We start from the raw sequence: 19958 nt of genomic DNA, 5'->3' as shown, positions 1-19958 counted from the left end.
GACCTAAACTTTACTCATCACCTAATTGCAGCCAGACCTCTACCTATTTATACACCCATAACACAGAGACAGCACACCATGTAATGTGTAGGGAAGAACTTCAAAGGCAATTCTTGCTTTGCACTTTTCATTTATTGCCTATGTTTTACAACCTAACTTTGTGGAAAGGAGAAGAGGAACAACAGGTTATGGAGAGTCTGTTGGGAGCACTTTGCTTATGTCAGTAGCTCAGCTTTATCTCTGGGGAACACCCCCAACAAATAACTGTTAAAATATTTGTATGAAACCCACTATTTGTGCTTTGCCGAATACCCCTAGTAACTACATATTTATAATGCACAAAAATAAGTATTGTTTCATGACTTTTCTCTGCTTAATGGGAAAAATTATAGTTTCACCTCTTAGCTCTTGAAGTTATTTAAATGAAATTAACTCAGAAAGTCTGGGATGTATTGCCTCATATAACTGCTGTTCATTTTTGTGTTTTTACATTTATTCCTGTTTCTCTTTTATCCAACGTTTAATGACAGACCACCTGGTTTCCACTCGGTAATAAAAAGCTCCCTGTTTCTCTCGAACTGCAGCAGGTGTTCAGAGTCGTGTCAATGAGGGATATAATGAGATTTGGAGAGGATGTGGCTTTAAATAAATGTACCTCTGCAGCATGTCGAGCGGGAAATTCGGGTTGAATAAATTACACTAATTTAATTAGTTTTAACCTGATTCAAGTGAGTTTAATTTGACTCATCATTTGGCTAATTTGTCTTGTGCTTTGAGTTTTTCCCTGGCCAACAGTGCCACGCCGTCAGCTGAGTCATGGCGTTTTAATTGAACAATAAAAGCTCATTAGAAGTTTGGGTTTTTTGTGTTTTTTTTTCTTTTTGAGGTTTCCTGTCCTGTATTACTTGGACAACAACACAACATGGTAAATAACAACCATAAAAATAAACAACTTTCTCTTAACTTCTCTCCAGGTTCCCGCACTGATGATGGACATTCAGTTTTCAGAGTTCACCCCAGACATAACTCCCATCATGCTCGCTGCTCACACCAACAACTACGAGATCATCAAGCTGCTCGTCCAGCGCAAGGTGACGATAACGCACCAGTATCCAAAAGCACAAAGCACAAAAATCAATCATGTATTTAGAAATAGCAAACTGTCAGTGAGTTTATTTGTATTGATAAAATCTTGAACCAGTAAATAAAACTGTATTTCTACTGATTGGATGTCAGCTGTGATGATTCATCGTCTGTTATGTCGTTGTTGTTGTCGTCGTGTAGGTCACCATTCCCAGACCACACCAGATACGATGTGACTGTGTTGAGTGTGTATCCAGTTCAGAGGTAAGTCACTATTTCTCTAGTAATGCATGATTTTGTTTTAGCTTGCTATACATCGAGAGACTGACATTTATTATTTGTCTTTTTTTCACGTTTCCTTTTGCCAGAAATCAACATATTTCCCTTCTCTACTCACTAATATATGTTTCCTCTTTATTCAGCTCAGTTTTTCTTCTTGCTACTGTATGTGAACATACCAAAGATCATTAAATAATGTTTATATTTATTGATGCTAAGCACTCAGACCTCAGCAGTCCTGTGTTGTTTTCAGGTTGGGTTTATAGTAAAGAGACCCTGGTATCATTTGAATCACTTCAATATGGATTCCAGTACAGTAAAACATTTGATACCAGAGCTTTTAGAAACATATTCATCTGTGTTGAAAGTCTGACTGAACACTCTTTTGGACGGTTTTTAGTCTACTTGTGAACTTTAAACTTTACTTTTTATACTGAGGTTCACCACTGATCCCTAGTGATGATTGAAAGAAGCTGTTGTATTTGTAAATATATATTACTGTGCAAAAGTTTAAAGCACCCTAGATGTTTAGATGTTTCTTATCCGTTATGCAATACCATCAGGGAGGTGTCTGATCGGTCCCAAATGTATTCATGACATGACAATGACCCCAAACATACAGCTAGAGTCATAAAGAACTATTTTCAGCAACAAGAGGAATGATGAGTCCTGCAACAGATGGTACAGCCCCCACAGATCCCTGATCTCAACATCATGGAGTCAATCTGGGATTAACATGAAGAAGCACCTGAGATGGCCTTAATAATAAATCCACAGAAGAACATTGTTTCTCCAGGATGGTTTACAACAATCTACCTGCAAGTTACCATGAAAAACTTTGTTAAAGTGAACCGAGGAGAACTGCTGCTGTTTTAAAGGCAAAGCTGCTCACAGCAAATATTGATTTCATTTAGGTTTCTGCTGTTTACTCAACTTTGTAAGAAGTTAATTGATATTTTTGTCAGCATTCTCACTTTACTTTTAGTGCCTAAAACTTTTGCGCAGTACTGTATATATATATATGTTTCTGTTTCAAGTGATATAAAAGTTAGTTTCCTAAACAGATTATTATAACAGACAACTTAATTGTCTTTAAAAAAAAACATTCTAGCTCACCAAATTATAAAATCAGCACAAGAACATGTTACACAAGGAGCAAACGAAACACAACTGAAGTCTAAAACTCCTACTGAAACTACTTAAAATAAAGCATAATACATTAAAACATAAGAAGAATACAGTGGAGCAAAATCTGTGGCTCATTTTTTTTTTTGTTTTTTTAACCCTTTCATGCATGAATTATGATAACCTCATAACCTCATTTTGTTTTCAGTCAAGTGTTTTTATTCCTCTTTAGGCATGAAAGAAAATATTTCATTTTTTTTTAAACACGCATTTTTCAAGGAGTTTGTCATTTTCTCCCAACATAAAATCAATACATGGAAAATTTTAACAATTGCATTACTCCTTAGTTGTTAATTTTATGTACCTGCAAGGATCTATTACTACAGAAGCATTTCCGGCCGGCAGGCAGCCATCTTGGTTTTGAGAAATTTGTGTTGGACTTACAAAGGCCGGCCAATGGACGGCAGTGTATGGGATGACACACTAGAGTCCACTGTGTTGGCTGATGTGCAACTATACCATTGACACCCATGCATATATAAGAAAATGGCTTTTGAATAGCTGTCCACTGTAGTGACCACTATGCATGAAAGGATTAACTTAAAATGCATAAAAATACTTTTGTTGTTGTCAGAGTTACACTCTAGCGCATCCCATAACGCATAGTCTCAAATCAAGGAAATAAAGGATGAGAAGTGTCTGTCAGGATGCTCATGACTTTATCTCTCTTTAATCAGGTGACCAAACCTTGATGTCAAGTGCAAAGTTAAAACTCTCTCGATCTTTCTCTCTCTCCGTAGGTCGACAGCCTTCGGCATTCACGGTCTCGACTCAACATCTACAAGGCTCTGGCCTCGCCCTCGCTCATCGCGCTGTCCAGTGAAGATCCCATCCTCACTGCCTTCAGATTGGGCTGGGAACTCAAAGAACTCAGCAAGGTATGGATACCAATGCCACGTGATTGGGCGCTTAATGGAAAAGAAAATGAGTTTTTATCAAAAGCCCTAGCAGCAGAAATGGTTTTCATCATTATAAAAGAAACCTCAGGCAGGCTGATTCTTCTTCTTTGGGGGGGAAAAAAGGTTGCTGAACAGAGACTTGTCCAGTGCAGCAGAGCAGTATTCAAACAGGGATGGGATTGGCCTCATAATTTCTGCCAGTTTTTATTTCTATAATATACAGCCTACCGTCAAATTAAACGAGACAACAATTTAATGTGTCACAATAAAGTGTTGGTCTACAAGGAGCCTCCAGAGCAGCTTCGGTCCTCCTTGGCATCGATTCTCCAAGCTCCTAAATGAGCTCTTCTGGAGGGATGCCACATCCTAAACTTGATGGGCTGTTAAAACCTCTGCAGAAGCAGCAGCATCCAGTATTACTTATGTTACTCATTTGTCTCAAATGTTTCCTTTAACTGTGCTATTGTGACTTGCCTTTGTTGTATAGTGTGCTACTCCTTTTTCCTTTGCTCGAAGTTCTAGCACCGTAACCACAAAAATTCTCATTCACCTTATCATAATCTCCGTAGTTGTTCCTTCAGGCTAAGAATAAGTTTCATCTTGGGTAACAAAAGCTGGATTTCTCTTCCTCCAAGGGTTTAGAGGCATCTATGAGTCATTGATAGCAGTTCTAGAGAGCTGGAGACAGTATTGAACCATGAAACCTACCACTATTCATACCCTGTAATATCTTCCTCATCTCAGGTGGAGAATGAGTTTCGTCAGGAGTATGAGGAGCTGTCGCAGCAGTGCAAACGTTTCGCCAAGGACCTCCTGGATCAGGCCAGGAGTTCTAGAGAGCTGGAGACTATTCTGAACCACAGAGACAATGACCAGAGTGAGGAACTGGACCTCAGACAGTGCCATGACCTGGCAAAGCTCAAACTCGCCATCAAATACCACCAAAAAGAGGTAGGGACATGAAAAACCATGAATTAAAGCCTCTATGTAACATTGAACAGCCAACAAGTCATTCCTGCCTCCTATCCCTTTTTCATATTGTGGGCTTATATTGTATTTATTTTTCTTATAAAACATTTACAAGATTCTTCTTGCTTTGTGACAAAAGCGCTCAAATCCCTTCAGATAAAGCCAAAAGAAGACTGTCATCCAGCTGAAACAACTGTGTGTTTTGCTTAGTCACTGTAAATTTGACATTTTGAAGGAGCGTTCTTGTTCACCTCACCCGCTGAAAACTGAGAGTAGGCTACATGTGTGCTTATGTATGTAGTTTATATTATTTATGTGCACCGTCACTGGTGTCAAGGTTGGTTACCAGCAGAAACAGATATAGCCATTATATTTATTTATTCATAGTCATACTTGCAGCATGGCTCTAGGGGTTGGTTTGGTTAAGTTAAGAGTTAAATATTGTGACAATGTGCGGATGGATTCATGTTGGCATGTATAGCATTATAGGATGAATACTTTTAGACTTTAGATGGACTGGATTTGTGGGTTACCATGCTAAAAGTCCACATGTGCACCTTCATTATAACAACAATACATGCTAATGAGCTAGCATGCTAAATATTACATGCTTGATGGTATTTTAATGTGCTAACAAGCTAACGCATACTATATCCTGAACATTACATCCTAAGATCAAATATAGCATGTTACCCTGCTAACTTTGTGTAAACTGTGTTCACAAGTTAACATGCTAATAAGCTAAAATGTTAAACAATATTTCAACATACTAGCTTTGAGCATGTTAGTATGTTAACTCTGTATATGTTCACATCTTGATATGTAGAAGGTTACATGCTGTATTAGGCTACATTACATACAACATTTTTGCATGTTATGCATACTGTGATCTAGGGGTAGAACAAAAAAATTGATATTGCAACATAGGGTATCGCGATATGTTACCGATACACTGGTGCCAAGTGTCAATACAAACAAAGAGAATACGCTGGAGCTTTGACAGTCACTAGAAGCACATTCATGGCCCTTTGTAAAGGTTTCTGAGCAGTAGCTGTGTTGTAGCTGAGCTAGCATCTCTGATAACGAGAAGCTCTCTGGTGTGTGTGTGTCTGTGGGGGAGCGTTGTGATATATCATGATTGTGGGAAGAATATTGTGACAGTCTGGTTAGTTCATCTGCATTGCATACTTAATATTGGTATTTCAACATCCTAACTTTGAGCATGTTAAAGTTAAGTAGATGTTCAGGTGCTAATATGCTACATTACAGTTCATACAAAATTTTTGCATGTTATGCTAACTGATCATGTTAACTCCATATGTGTAGTGAAGATTATATGCTACCCATTGCACACATCAGTGTAAGTTGGCAGTTTGACATGCTAAATGTACATACCAACTGTTTAGCTTTATTTTGCTTGCTAACATGCTAAAAGTAAGTATGGTAACATCCAGAAGCTAATAAATACTTTTTTTTTTCAGCTAATTGTACGTATGTTAACAAGTCTACAGTTAGCTAATGTTAGCACCTTAGCAACATCACAATGTCAGCTTATTTTCATGTTAGGTACATTGTTCATTCTGTTGAAAGGGAACCAAACCTGCAGCCATTTGAAGATAATGGACATCTAGAACCTTCTGCTCTAGTTACGTTAAAACACACACACTTACAAACACAGTGCCACAGTACATCATTTCCTTGTCTTTGAGGAATTGAGGGACTTAGCAGCTCTCCTCATGGGGCTTGTCAGAGGAGAGGGTGAATGCAAAAGGATGTGTGCAATAGAAACAGAGAGAATAGGGGGGAAAAGAAAGAGGGAGGATGAACAGGTCAGGGGGAGAAAGAATAGGATTGAGTGAAATAATGAGCCGGAGCAAAGCGAATAAACACGAAAGAGAGATTTAATGGGACAGAAAGAGAGAAGAATGGAGAGCTAGGAGGGATTTAAGCAAGCGCATGAGTGAGAAAGAGATGAAGATTTGATGGGATGGAGATAGAGAATGAAACAAAGTTAGCAATCCCCAAGGCATCTCCGTCTCTCTCCGTCCGTCCGCCTGTCTGTTCCCTGCTGTTTGCAGCTTTCTGCGACAGAGGTATACTGCCAGACAGATGAAAGCGCGAGTGAAAGGACAGAGCGAAGGCAGGAGAAGAGGGATGACAGCAGCCACGGGATGATAACGTAGATTGAGGATCGAGGGAGACATAAGAGCAGGAAGTGAAGTGCTTTCTCTCTCCCTTGAAGAGGAGAGGTGACAGAGATAAATATATGAAGCGGAAGGATAGACAGAATGAGTGCTAGACAGAGTGGTGACATGTTTTCTCTACCCAGGAAGAGGGATTTGAGGATAAGATTTAAGGAGTTTTGAGCCAGTTTTGTATGCTTTTTTTTTCAATGTAGTCTATAAAATTTAAGAACATGTTTTGTCCATAAAGTTTTACTTACTTTGTCCGAAACCCAAATTTACAATGATAGAAAACAGAGAAAAGCAGCAAATCATCACACTTGTGGACCTGGAACCAGCGACTTGACTTAAAGATGAATCGATTATCCACATTGTTGATTTGATCAAGTTTGTCGACGGACTAATTTGATGAATCAACATATCATGTCAGCGCTACAATAAACAGAGTTGCTGAAACTTCCAACATGGACTTACTACTGGTTCAATTCAAATTCAGAGACTTTCCTCATAAAGAAAAACAACACAATAGGTCATAATAGTTACGCTTGAGTGAAGGATAGCAGCCGTAGTAATTATGACACGGAGGAGACAGCTGTTTGTTTCCCATTTCCAACCACGAGTGTCACATTTCCAATATTTCTGCATCTTTGTACATCATCAGCGCTGCAGGACGGTGCTGTGTAGTAGATTTGTGGACTAAGTCTTGGATTGCTACCATTTGCTGCTCTTACACTCTTAGTGTATATGTTTCTTTCAATAAGTAAGTAAAACTTTATTTATATAGCACCTTTTTAACACAGGTTACAAAGTGCTTTACAGTGACATTGGGACACAAAGAAAATAGGACACAAAAACCATGAAAGACACATTCAAGAACACAAACAGTCATCACCCAGAGCTCACGCTTGAATTTATGAAATGTTATCAGAAAGTGGGTTTTTAGGTGTTTTTTGAAACAGTCAACAGATTCAGCTGATCTGATGGAAGTGGGGAGATTGTTCCAAAGTCTAGGTGCCAAAAGGGCAACAAAAGCACAGTCGCCTTTGGTTTTTAGTTTGGCATGTGGTACGGCCAAAAAGGTTTTGGTTGGAAGACCTAAGTGACCGCATGGTAGTATTAGTAGCTCGGATATCTATGCAGGAGCTAAACCGTGTAAGGCCTTATAAGTGATTAAGAGAATCTTGAAATCAATCCTGAACTTCACTGGCAGCCGATGCAGTGAGGCTAAAACAGGAGTGATGTGGGATCCGCTGCCAGTCCTAGTTAATAGCCGAGCTGCTGCATTTTGTACAAGCTGAAGACGTGACAGGTCAGCTCGGCTAAGGACGAGTGAAAAGGGAGTTAGAGTAATCGAGACGGGAAAAAATGAAGGCATGAATGATATGCTCTAGGTCAGAGGTTGACAGTAATGGTCTGATTTTTGCAGTTTGAAAGCAGGATTGAACCATTTTATTGACATGGTGTTAAAATTTCAATTTAGGGTCAAATATCGGAGACTCTGTGGTTGTGTTGTCAACAAAATCTGCTCAACATATTGTGTATGTTGAGTTTTGTGCACACACTGCAAACCAATTCCCTCTGGGATAATAATAGATTCGATCTCACCTTAACAAAGTGATCATTTTAACCCAAACCGTGATCTTTCCCTAAACCACCTAACCAGACCTCAACCACATCATAAAACATCATTATTTTGTAATAGTGATTTATACCAGTTTTGCCAATAAGGGGTACCAGATTAGAAAATGTGTCATTCTTGAGTGCACATGGTCAAACGACCTATTTGGTCGTGTAATATGGAGGATTTGTTGATATTTTCTCTATCATCCTTTAATGTCTGCCATCATACTTGAATTAGTCATTGCAATATATTCAGTTTAGTAAAATTAGTCTCTTATGAGCAGATTTTGTTGACAACACAAGTACAGAGTCACCTGAAATTGACATATGAAGGTTTTTGTTAAAACGTTATGCAGCTTTAATGACGTTAATAGGAAATGCAGTCAAGCACAATCTACGGCAACATGTTGAATAGTTCCTTTGATCCAAATAATCTTCTACCAACAACCTCATTATTATCCCACCAGTCGGTCATAAGTTCATGTTCTCCTCACTGTGTTGTATCTTAGACAATTATATAGAGATTCAAAAATCCATCATGATTCTTTGCGAGATGACTCAGAGCAACCCAACTAGAGTCTGCTTTTCTACACCTTGCTGGGAGGTATAATTGGCTGCAGCCCTGGTAGAGTAGCCCTTTGAGCAGGGATTGCACTGAGAGTAGGAAGTCTTATTTTTCAAAACATCCCGTGGCGTACTGGAGACAGCATGAATGACTCTTGGCTTAAAATAAGACACCATTCTCACATTTGAACCCGGGGGGGAGAGACGAAGGGAATAAGGAGCGTTTTGAGAAGATGTGAGGAGTTAGAAAGCAACTAAAAAGAGGAAGGAGGGAGTAAGGAAGAGAGAGCTGTCAGTGGTTAATAAGACATTCTTAAATTGTTAGAGATGGAGAGAGAGGACAGGGAGGGTTGGCTGCAGAGAGAAAGATGAAGTGATGAAGAGGAAGAGAGCTGTTACAGAAAATATGTCGCCAGATATCTGTCAGTGAGGCAGACAGTGGGGGCTGAGATGCTTTTTATGTTGGAAACGGTATCATTTACATTTTTTACATTATTACAGGAACTCGCAGTTGCCATTATTAAGGCTTTATATTGTCTGAATGATCCAATACCATTGTGAACATGACTCCAGTACCAGTACCAGCTTATGAAAGTATTTTAAGCTGCTTTTCCACTACAGGAACTGGAACTTAAATGACTAAGGTGGTTGGTTCTGCATTACTTTTCCACTGTATTTTACAAACTGAGAAGGATCAGACGTCTAATTTAGACATTGTAAACTGGAATTACAATTAAGTCTTGTGAAAGCCAGATCCTCTGGAAAGGGCAAGGACAACAAGAGGAAAAAAAAAACCTCTAAGTACGATAATACATTTAAAAAAAAATACAGTTTTACATGTTTTCAAAGGTGTTGTTATAATACTTCATTGTGCATATACTCGTTTTTTTTAGGACATTTTAGAGTTTTGTAAAATATGTAAAATCATGAAGGTGCAATCTTTTTGGAAAATACAATTTATGAATAAAAAAAATTCCATAATTATTATTAACAATTACATTCACAACATAATCAAAATCTAATCTTAGTGTCTTTGCATTTACAATAAGTTATAACAGCTTTTATATAAAGTTTAAAATTACATTTAAAGGACAAGGACAATAAAACAATATATATAAAGTAAAACATTGAAAACATTGAAAAAAATTACAGTTCTAAATGTTTTCAAAAGTGTTGTTATAATACTTCATTGTACATATACTCGAGTTTTGTAAAATATGTAAAATCATGAAGGACAATAGAAAACATTTGCAATCTTTTTTGAAAAACACAATTTGTGAATTAAAAAAAAAAAAATCCCATTATTTATTCACTATTACATTCACAATAAAATCAAAATAAAATCTTAGTGTCTTTGCATTTAAAATATGTTAAAACAGCTTTTATATAAAGTTTAAAATTATGTTTATGTTGGAAAGGACGATTAAAATCTGACCGGAATTTGGCTGTAAGTTTACAGTTTTGCATTTTTGCCTTTATTGGACAGGAAGTGGTGAAGAGAGAGACATGTAATGACATGCAACACCTGGCTGGATTTGAACCAGAGACGTTGAGGTTATGCAGCATGTGCAGTAAACATTGGGCTCCCAGAGCGCTCCAATTATTGTTCTTTTCAAAATAAAATACAGTTAATATCGACATTTGTGGGTTTACGTTATGTAGGATTTTAAAATGCATTTCTCTAGTCTTACTGGTTATACTGAATTTATATGGTAATGAAGTTTTATTCCAGTTAATATTCTCAGTTATTCAATTCAATCATTACTTTCTTCTTTGTTTTTAAAAGTCCTTGTCAGTGTACACGCAGAAGTGAAATGGCGGTAACTGCTTTGTTTGTTGTTGTTGAGCTGTGACTTGAATCTGGATTTTGAAGCATCACCTCCTGAGGGTTCCCAAAACTTTGCTCCAGGAACTTGTCCCCAAAGCAGCCAGAGGACAGCAGAACCAAAAGCAGAACCAGGTTCCTGTAGTGGAAAAGGCCTCTTATTATATACTTACAGTACCAAGAGTTTTATCATATTTTCCAACAAACCCCTTTTTTCCATTCAACAAAATGATGCAAACCTCTCAGATTCATCAATGTTTATGTTGTCTTATCAGAAACAGCAGCACAAAAACATCGCCAGAAGATACAACTGTGTGAAACTGACAAAATTATTACAAAATGAAATCATCAATCATGGATTTTGGTGACATTCAATGCGGAGAAATGCAACTCTGTGCAATCAAACTGTCTCTTTTTTGCCTCTCGTACAGTCTTTAAGTCTGCAGACTACAGATAAGTAAGTTCAGCAGCATTACTGTATCTCACATGAGCTTTTATGCCAATAAAAAGTCATTAGATTGACAGAAACAGATGGGGGGAGGGATAAAATACAAACAGACAGCTAAAAAGGAGAAAAAAAAATGAAAAAGAGAGGGAGAGACAGCTGTCAGCAAAAATAAGCCATATCCCCAAATTTTTGTTAAAGCGAGAGACAGAATAGAAGAGGAGAAAATATGTAAAGAGAAAGAAAGGAGGTAATGGATCTTAGGAAAGAGAGAGAAATGTCAAGATAAATATCTGTTTTCTTAAAGAGAGGCAAAGAAAGTCTATTTATGGCAAAGAGAGACGCACATGTAGGTAATAAAGGAATCAAGGAAGGGAAAGAGATGTGACAAAAAAAAGGACTAGTGACATCAGATCTATGTAGAGCGATGAGGAGACTGTGACAGTCCTCAAATATATACATGAAACAAGCATAAATATCATATTTCCATCATGTTTTCCATGTGATTTACCATCATTTGAGGTTTGACAAGTCTGCAGTCAGTACCACTGACTGTTTATCACGATGCATCCAACTGCTAATATTCACAGTAAGGAAACATGCTTTAAAGAGATTTTCAGTTATTTATATTCTGTTATGATGTTAAACATCTAAAACTTGAGGTGAACATATGTAGAAATGCTCCCTGCAAGTCAAAATCCGGGGCTTCAGCCTGCTCTGAACACTTCATTTGCGACGTTTGTTTACTACCTCGCCAACAAGCTGATGCCCACAAACAGCTGTCCGTTCCATAGTCTTGGTTGCTATGGTTGTTGCTAAGGGTTTTTCTATGTGTAGTTTGTGTTGTCCAGTCATATTTCGGATCAGATGTATTTGTGAGGTTGACTTTTTTGAGGAAAGGACAAGAAAAAGTAGTGAAATCCTGCTACTGTAGTTTATTTAATGGCTTGTTGACGTAGCAGAGGGGTTAGCTTCTAACAGCTGGCCAATCAGAACAGAGTGGGCTCATCAGGAGGCGGGGCCTTAAAGAGACAGGAGCTAAAACTGCCTGTTTCAGACAGAGGCTGAACTGAGGGGGCTGAACTGTAGAACTTTAATGTACATTTAACGATTTTCTGGAAGTTTTGTTAAAATTTGAGTTACATTTGAGGGGAAACTTGACTGCAGAGAGACGGACATGCGGTTAGAAAGGTTTATTTTGCGAGGCAGCTGTATTCGCAAGATCACAACATCACGAGAGAGCCCATCTCGTCGGGCTTCAAGTTATTTGTTTATCACCAAACCACCGGTGGTTTGGACCAATCAACATCCAATGAGGAAGTGTTTTTATTTTGAAAGTGCCTGTTTCCAAGGACGACTTCTCACGTGGTTCTGTGTAACAAACCATCAGATCCGTCAGGTTATAGAAAGGTCACAGACAGGAAAAGCGGCCCCTGGACGCCAAGGAAACGACAGATGTTAGCAAACAAACAAACAGATGCCCCATTAGCCTCTCCAGACACCCGTCTCTGTGTTTATGTGTGCAAACATGCATGTGTGCATGTTTGCCAGTGAGAACATGCAGATGTCTTGTTGCGAGCATGTGTGTGTGTGTGTGTGTGTGTGTGTGGGTGTCTTATTTGTCTTTTTGTCTTGTGTTTTAAAATTTTATCTTTTAAATCACGTGTGTGTGTGCGTGTGTGTGTGCGTGCGTGTGTGTCTCTCAGGAGACAGCTGACGAACAGTCAGTACACTTATGTAAGCCTTTCACGTACTGCAACCTCTTTCCTTTTCTCTCTCTCCTCCCCTGTTTCTGTCACATCCTTTACCTTCTCTGTCACCCTCCCTCTCTCCGTCTTTCTTTCTCCTGCTTCCCCATCCTCCTTTTTCCTTCATCTCATCTTTTCTTCATCCTTTTTGCCACATTCACTCGCTTCGTCTCTCTCTACTCTTCTTTCCAAACCTCTCTCACTCTTTCTTCTTCTCCTCCTCTTTATCCCGCTCTTTCATTGCGCTTCTATCCTTTTCATGTCTCCCTCTTTTGTATGTCTTTTGGTGTGTTTGTCACTCTGGATAACCTCCTTTTAGCTCTTTGCTTCGTTCTTTTATATTTATCTATGGTGTATGTGTGTGTGTGTGTGTGTTTATGCTCTTTCTGCATGTTGGTGTGTAAAGTATCTTCTGTATGTGGAGGTCGAGGTGTCACACACTACAATGCCGCAATGTTTCACCAACATCAGGCTTTTAGAGCAAATGATATCATGCTGTGTGTGTGTGTGTGTGTTAGTGATGGGAAACTGAAACCTGCGTATCGTGTGTTGCTGCTGTATCGTTCTTCCAGGAAATCACACACACACACACACACACACACACACACACACAGACTGTATGCAGATGTGCTTGCGGTCACATGCATCCACACATATACAGTCATGCATTATTAGGCACTAATGCACACAGTTGTTGCATGTTCCAGTCCAAAGTTTCCAGTTTTCGTCAACTACAGCGTACGAGTCTGCTCCGTAAATCACTGCTGTGTTCTCCTTTGAGAAAATAATCAGAAACCAAAAGAGAGAAATTTATATTTAAAATTCTTTGATTTCATAATTCATAATTATATTATTTTGATTAAATACCCTTCCGATGACCGCCTATGAGAAAAAAAGGAGAATTTCTCATATTCTTATATAATTTCTTATATTTCTCCAAGGAGCTTATAATTAATAAAAAAAAAACATGAATAATATATTTAAAAAACATGTTGACTGCACAAAGGGATGACTAAATTTGACTTCAGCTTGGCTTTAATGTTTAATAAAGAAACTTTATTCCATCATTTTCAGCTTTATTTTATGTTAGAAAAGTTCATTTTAAAGGTTGTTTTTAAACAATATGAATCTTAAATAGATTTTCTATGATTTCAATAGTTCAGTAAGTCAAGTTTTACAATCAGTATGTCTTCAAAAAGTAAAATATCTTCACAGCAAATGTCTTAAAATGACCCATAAGTCTAAAAGTAGCCCTAGATGAGTCTTTCAGACCACTAACAGATGCTTTTTGCTGTTTGTTAATGAGGAATAAATAAACAACAGACTTTTGTGATCCAGGTGTTGATATTTGTTATTGTTGAGGGCTGAGGGTTTACAAGATGGCCACCAAATGGGGGGGTGGAGGGGTGGGGGGACGTTATATGACCTGACAACCTGGTATTGAAAACGCCAAACTGTGTGTGTGTGTGCGTGTGTGTGTTATTGAGGTTTACGTACAAATATGTGTGTATGTGCGTGAGTGTGAGCACATCCTCGTCAGCATTCTCCAATGTGGTCAATGCAAATTACATCTCCGATATACTACTCCATGTCTCTCTGGGATCAATACATGCTGCAAGACACACACACACACACACACACACACACACACACTTACAGCTCCGACAGTCCAACTCGGCATTCCATACACTCTTCTCCGGCTCTGTCTTCTCCTTTATCATCCTCTCATTCTTCGCTCTCCTCTCTCCATCTTGCATTTTTAACCTTGCGCCTCTGTCTCCAGGGAAACCTGGTCATCCGTTCGACTCACCCTCCATCCTTTAATTCCTCCATCTCGTCATCACTCCTCCTCCTCCTCCTCCTCCCTCTCCTTGTATCCTCCTAACTCAATGTACTTCCTCTCCTCTTTCTTGTTACTTGTCTCCTCTCCTGATCTCATTTTTTACCCTCTCCTCACCTCTCCTCCTGCTTCTTGTCCTCTCTTTCTCTCTGTTCTCCTTTCGTTTCCTCTCCTCTCCTCTCTTTTCTCTTCTTCTACTCTTTTTTTCCTCTCCCTCTAGATATGGTCATGGTTATTGATCCAACTTTCAACCTTTCCTCTGAGAAATTGAATAGAAAGAAAGGGGGGAACAGAAAAGGAGGGCTGTGTTTGAAGTGTGTGGCTTATGTAAGGCCGAAGTAACTTTGGGTCTCAGCTCAGTGGTTCCAACTTAATGGGTAAATTGCACACACACACACACACACACACACACATGCCATGGCTTTACCCGTCATGCCAAGGGCCTTTAAACCTGAAATAAGGTCTCTGATTGGCTGTTTGACACACAGGAAGTAATGAACTATGTCCAGGCTGGCCCTGCAGAGAGATATCGAATAGTGGCGGATACGCTTCACGACACCTCTGCAGAGCATTTTGGGGAGTTCAAGCGAAACAGGAAAAAATGTGAACAGATGGAAGAGAAGAAGCAGTAAAATATTGACTTCAGGGTCAGGATCAGATTAGTATCATGCTTGGGTGGGGTTAGTGGACAGTTGCACCTGACAGTTAATAGTTGTAAATATTTAGTAACAACTTTATGTAACCATTGGGGATGTGCAGAGATCCCAGTATTTGTATTTGTGTCTGTATTTGTTGAGGCAGCAAAATTATTTGTATCTGTATTTGTATTCGAATAAAAGTAGAAAGAGGCTTAAAAATCCTGTTTTTGTTTTTATGACACTTTTAATTTTAGAAAATTAAAGTGTTACAATAAGTGTTCATGAATAAACTACCTTACGAAGGAGGTCCCCCACATCGGGTCTTGAACTGGAGTCTCCCAGATCATAGACGACTGTGCTGATTACTGAACTAAAACTTTACTCATCACCTCATGCAGACAGACCTCTACCTATTTATACCCCCTAACACAGAGACAGCACAGCATGTAATGTGTAGGGAGGAACTTTAAAGGCAATTATTGCTTTGCACTTTTCATTTATTGCCTATTTTTTACATCCTAACTTTGTGGAAAGGAGAAGGGGAACAACAGGTTATGGAGAGTCCCTTGAGAGCACTTTGCTTGTGTCAGTAGCTCAGCTTTATCTCTGGGGAACACCCCCAACAAATAAGTTTTAAAATATTTAAAATATTTGTATGAAACCCACTATTTGTGCTTTGCCGAATAATGTATTTGTATTGGGGCACACCCCTAGTGACTATACAATAAGCCTGTAAATGAGAGACACTAAAAATGAGCAAAAACACCCAAGGGTTTGAAGAGTTTACAAATCTATGTAATATTTTATGTATCATCATCAGTCAGGAACAAGGCGTCTGCTTTCAGCTTTAAACCTCATATCAGTGGTTCTAAATCTGAGGGGTTACAAACAGCAGGTGCAGCTGGTTTTAATGTATTGATGCGTAAACCTGCACTTGGTTAACACTTATAGCGAGGCTAAGTTTCTTACAAACAGCTGGTGCAACCGGCTCCTGAATGCTGACTGTTTGAACTACACAGTTCAGCTGGTAAAATAAGTATTAACCACCAGCATCATGTGGGAAAAGTGGAGCTGAATATAAAAGGCAAACCTTTAGGAAATACTGGTAGTCGGCTGCTGTTGGGCTTGTGCCTGTGGTGTATCTTTCTGTTTCTGTGAAAGTCTTTCAGTGTGTTCTTAGTAAATATTTCTTGCTGTCAGAAGAAGGAATAACTAAAGTATAACAGTCAGGTTTTGGTCTCAATTTTGGCAGAAAAGATCCCTGAAGTTTACGTCTTTTCCAGAGCGTAAAAAGATAGAATAAAGTGTAAAATCACTCTTTTTTTTCTAATATTGTTTTGACCACACTGTATTATTCATGCTCATCTTATACTGTACAGACTGAGCCTTTAACACTCCTGCCATCCACTTCAAACACCTTTAATAATTAAGGCTGCCATTTTAATGGGAGTTCTGTCTACACGGATCATTGGCGTTTATTAGTGCCGATGCCAGAACGCGGTGACAAGATAAACACACATGCTTACACACACCACTGCGCGCTCACCTGACCAGATACAGATATACAAACACACACTGAATGCAGTTTTATTGAGTGAAACTGAGGTAAACTGCTGCCCTGCTTTTAATTCTACACACACAAACACACACACACACATGCTGCTGTAAAACTGCTCCAGGGTCTGATACTCTAATGATCAACTGTATGGAAACCTAGCGAGAGGAAGGGAGCAGCGAAGGTTAAAGGTGAGAGGAGACGTGACGACAGCAGCGTAATGAAGGATGGACAGCTGAGAGAGAGAGAGAGAGAGAGAGAGAGAGAGAGAGAGAGAGAGAGAGAGGATGGTGAAGAGGATGATGGGTGTGAGGAGAGAGAAAAGGAGATAAATACATCGTTTAGGTGGTTTAAAAATATTCTCACATATCCAGACTCATCATTCAAATTTAGAGCGCCAACATCGATTTAAGACGTTTAAATTTGTAACAGCATGAGCCTGAAATTTTGACCCACTTCATTGCAGCCTGATCCTGATCTTGGCCCACTTCTAGCTCAAGTGTAGCCTGATCCTCAGATGATACTGGCTCGAGTTTAACTCGATCCTGACCCAATCCTTATCTGATCCTGGTCTGTTTCTAACTCGAGGCTTCCCCGATCCTAACTCTATCATGACGCCGTTCTTACACGATACTGGTCTGATCCTATCCTGATTTTAGCCCGATCCGGACCTGAACTCAGTATTTTACTGTAGCTTTGTGTGGCTGGTTCTGTTGCTGTGCATGTCATGGAGTTGTTGTATGATTTGTGTTAAACTCATTTAAAGATAAATACTTTTTTAGTAACAATGAACATTTGATAGTAATATTTATGTTTCAGGCTCACAGTATGTATGTGAGGAAATGATTGATTAGATTGATTAAAGGCGTTTCTTCTTATTTATTGGAGCACTATTTACACAAATAAAACAATAAAAAATATCTATAATTTGTTAGTACAGTGAACTAAAGTTTCAATTTCTATACATTTCACTCATTCTTCTTCATTTCCTAAAGGTTTCCATGTGTTTTTATTGACTGAATCAGTTTTGAAGTGTATTGCATTTTACATTTGAAGAGCTGTTGAACTGGAGGAAAACGAAATAGATCGAATCTAATAAACGGTAAAGAGGGAGAACAAACAAAACTGTTATGATGGCAAAGTCAATATTTGCTGAAAGAGTTTAAATTGAGACAAATTGCTGTTGCTGGCGTGGCTAATTGATACACTTCTGGTCCTTTCATCACACAAAACCGTTTGTTATAAAGGACACTGAACCAGGAAATGACATGAGATGCATCTGACTTTTCTGTTAGTTTATAATATCGCAAAAAACCCAAAAATCATACTTCTTTATATTGTGTAACATGAGGAGAAAGCAAGACATCTGCTTAAGAAGAAAGAGATGAGTAAAGAAAGAAGAGATGGAGACAACAGGAAGAGATGAAGTGATGGAGGCAGATAGTGAAGGAGGGATGAAAGAGAAAGAGTGATGGCTGGAAAGAGAGAGAGAGAGAGAGAGGGAACAATAAACTATAAATCAATTTTTCCTCACCGTGTTGCTTGGCACTGGTAAGTGTTGCTCGTGTGTGCGGTGTTAGTGTGTGTTAATCCATCCAACACTGCTGACAGAGAGAGAGAGAGAGAGAGAGAGAGCGAGCGAGCTTGGAGGTTTTCCAAAAGAACCCAAATTATTCATTTTCCTCTTTAGCTGCTGCAGAGAAGCGAGAGTGGGAGAACAGGGGAGGAGAGAGAGAATAGAGAGAAAGAGACGGAGATGCCAAGTCTACATCTATAATACAGTGAATTACAAAACAAGGCCTAATTCGGTAAAACGTCCCCGATACAGCAGTAAGTGTCAAAATTCACTTAAAACATTATAGGCATACGAGGATTTTACTAAAAACAATATACAGACTCATAAAAAAATAATCCCTCTCAATCATAGCTTATGACCCACTAGGAGTGTGTGTGGTGTGTTTATCTGCAGAGACTCTGCTCTCCGTCTGTATTTTCTTATTATTTTGTTGTGTTCAGGACATTTCTGAGCGTCACCCTTTGGGCAGTGGGTGTGTAGCCCGCAGCCAATAGCAGCACACAGGGTGTGAGGTCAGGACTTCTCTCCTCTGCTCCACTCTGCTCTCTGCTCTCTGTGTCAGGGTTGTATGAAGAGCAGCAGGTCTGTGTGTCTGTTTGACCGGGGGCGGGGCTGAGATACATACACACGCAGAGCAGAGAGGCCACAGCGGACAGGATGAAGCTCTGAATTCACACACATTTATTTGTGCTTTAGAACGTAACCAACGTGAAACAATCAGAAAATAACTTTTTATTTATCAGATTCACGGCTTTGTTCTCGCTTTGTGCTCTCTCATTAACGTTCTAGCTCGCTTAACCACCGCTGCTCTCTCTCTCACTTGCTCGTTGAGTCGGGGAGGTGGGGCCGACTTTGAACACTGTGTGTTTACAAACACCAGCCAACAAATCCTGCATAGTACACCTTTAAATGACTTGTCAATAAAGAAATCATGCAGTTCAACAGAAATGGAAACAGAGAAATAATTCAGTTTAACAGCAAACCCTTAAAAAGTGACTTGGATTTAATGAGAAACGAAATACACAGAGGATCTTAATCCATCATATCAGTGATTTTTCATATTTTAGCTGATTTATGTGCTTTACATTACTACTAACCATTTTACTGTTGGCAACTATTGGTTTTCATTTATTTATGCACACTTTGGAAATCAATTTATAGTCTCGTGAAACTCTCCTGAGATATGTAATCCATCAAGTCTGCATCAGTTTTTGTCCAAGTAAAATTATTGTTACGACATAATATAGTGGAGATGTTTTAAATCAGTCTGAACTTACAACTTCATTACCACTCAATAGGGTGAATAAAATTAAATCCTCATTTTTTTTCAAGCTTGCGGATGATTCACAATTTTAATCTTTTTTTTCGTGCTAAAAGCAGCAAGACTGTATGTCATATTTTTAGGTCTTCAAGTGCAAGAAGCAAGCAAAATACTTGCACCACTTGCAAGCCTGTCATCATTATACATATTACAAAGAAATACAGGTTATTTCATACAGCTGTGGACGGTCAATACCAGATACTTCAACTAACACAGAGCAGAAAAATC

The 19958-nt window shown here is 38.8% G+C and overlaps 1 protein-coding gene across 1 annotated transcript in view; it reads left to right on the top strand.

Moving 5' to 3' along the window:
* trpc5a (transient receptor potential cation channel, subfamily C, member 5a) overlaps window positions 1-19958 on the top strand; it is a 164128-nt gene that overhangs the window by 80189 nt on the left and 63981 nt on the right. Inside the window, exons 5-8 of the mRNA XM_044342493.1 lie at window positions 975-1091; window positions 1285-1347; window positions 3288-3425; window positions 4191-4397. Coding sequence (XP_044198428.1) covers window positions 975-1091; window positions 1285-1347; window positions 3288-3425; window positions 4191-4397 — 525 coding nt within the window. The remainder of the gene's footprint in view (window positions 1-974; window positions 1092-1284; window positions 1348-3287; window positions 3426-4190; window positions 4398-19958) is intronic.

This window comes from Thunnus albacares, chromosome 22 (assembly GCF_914725855.1).
Source record: "Thunnus albacares chromosome 22, fThuAlb1.1, whole genome shotgun sequence".
Classification (NCBI taxonomy): domain Eukaryota; kingdom Metazoa; phylum Chordata; class Actinopteri; order Scombriformes; family Scombridae; genus Thunnus; species Thunnus albacares.
This window is presented reverse-complemented; position numbering and strand designations above follow the sequence as displayed.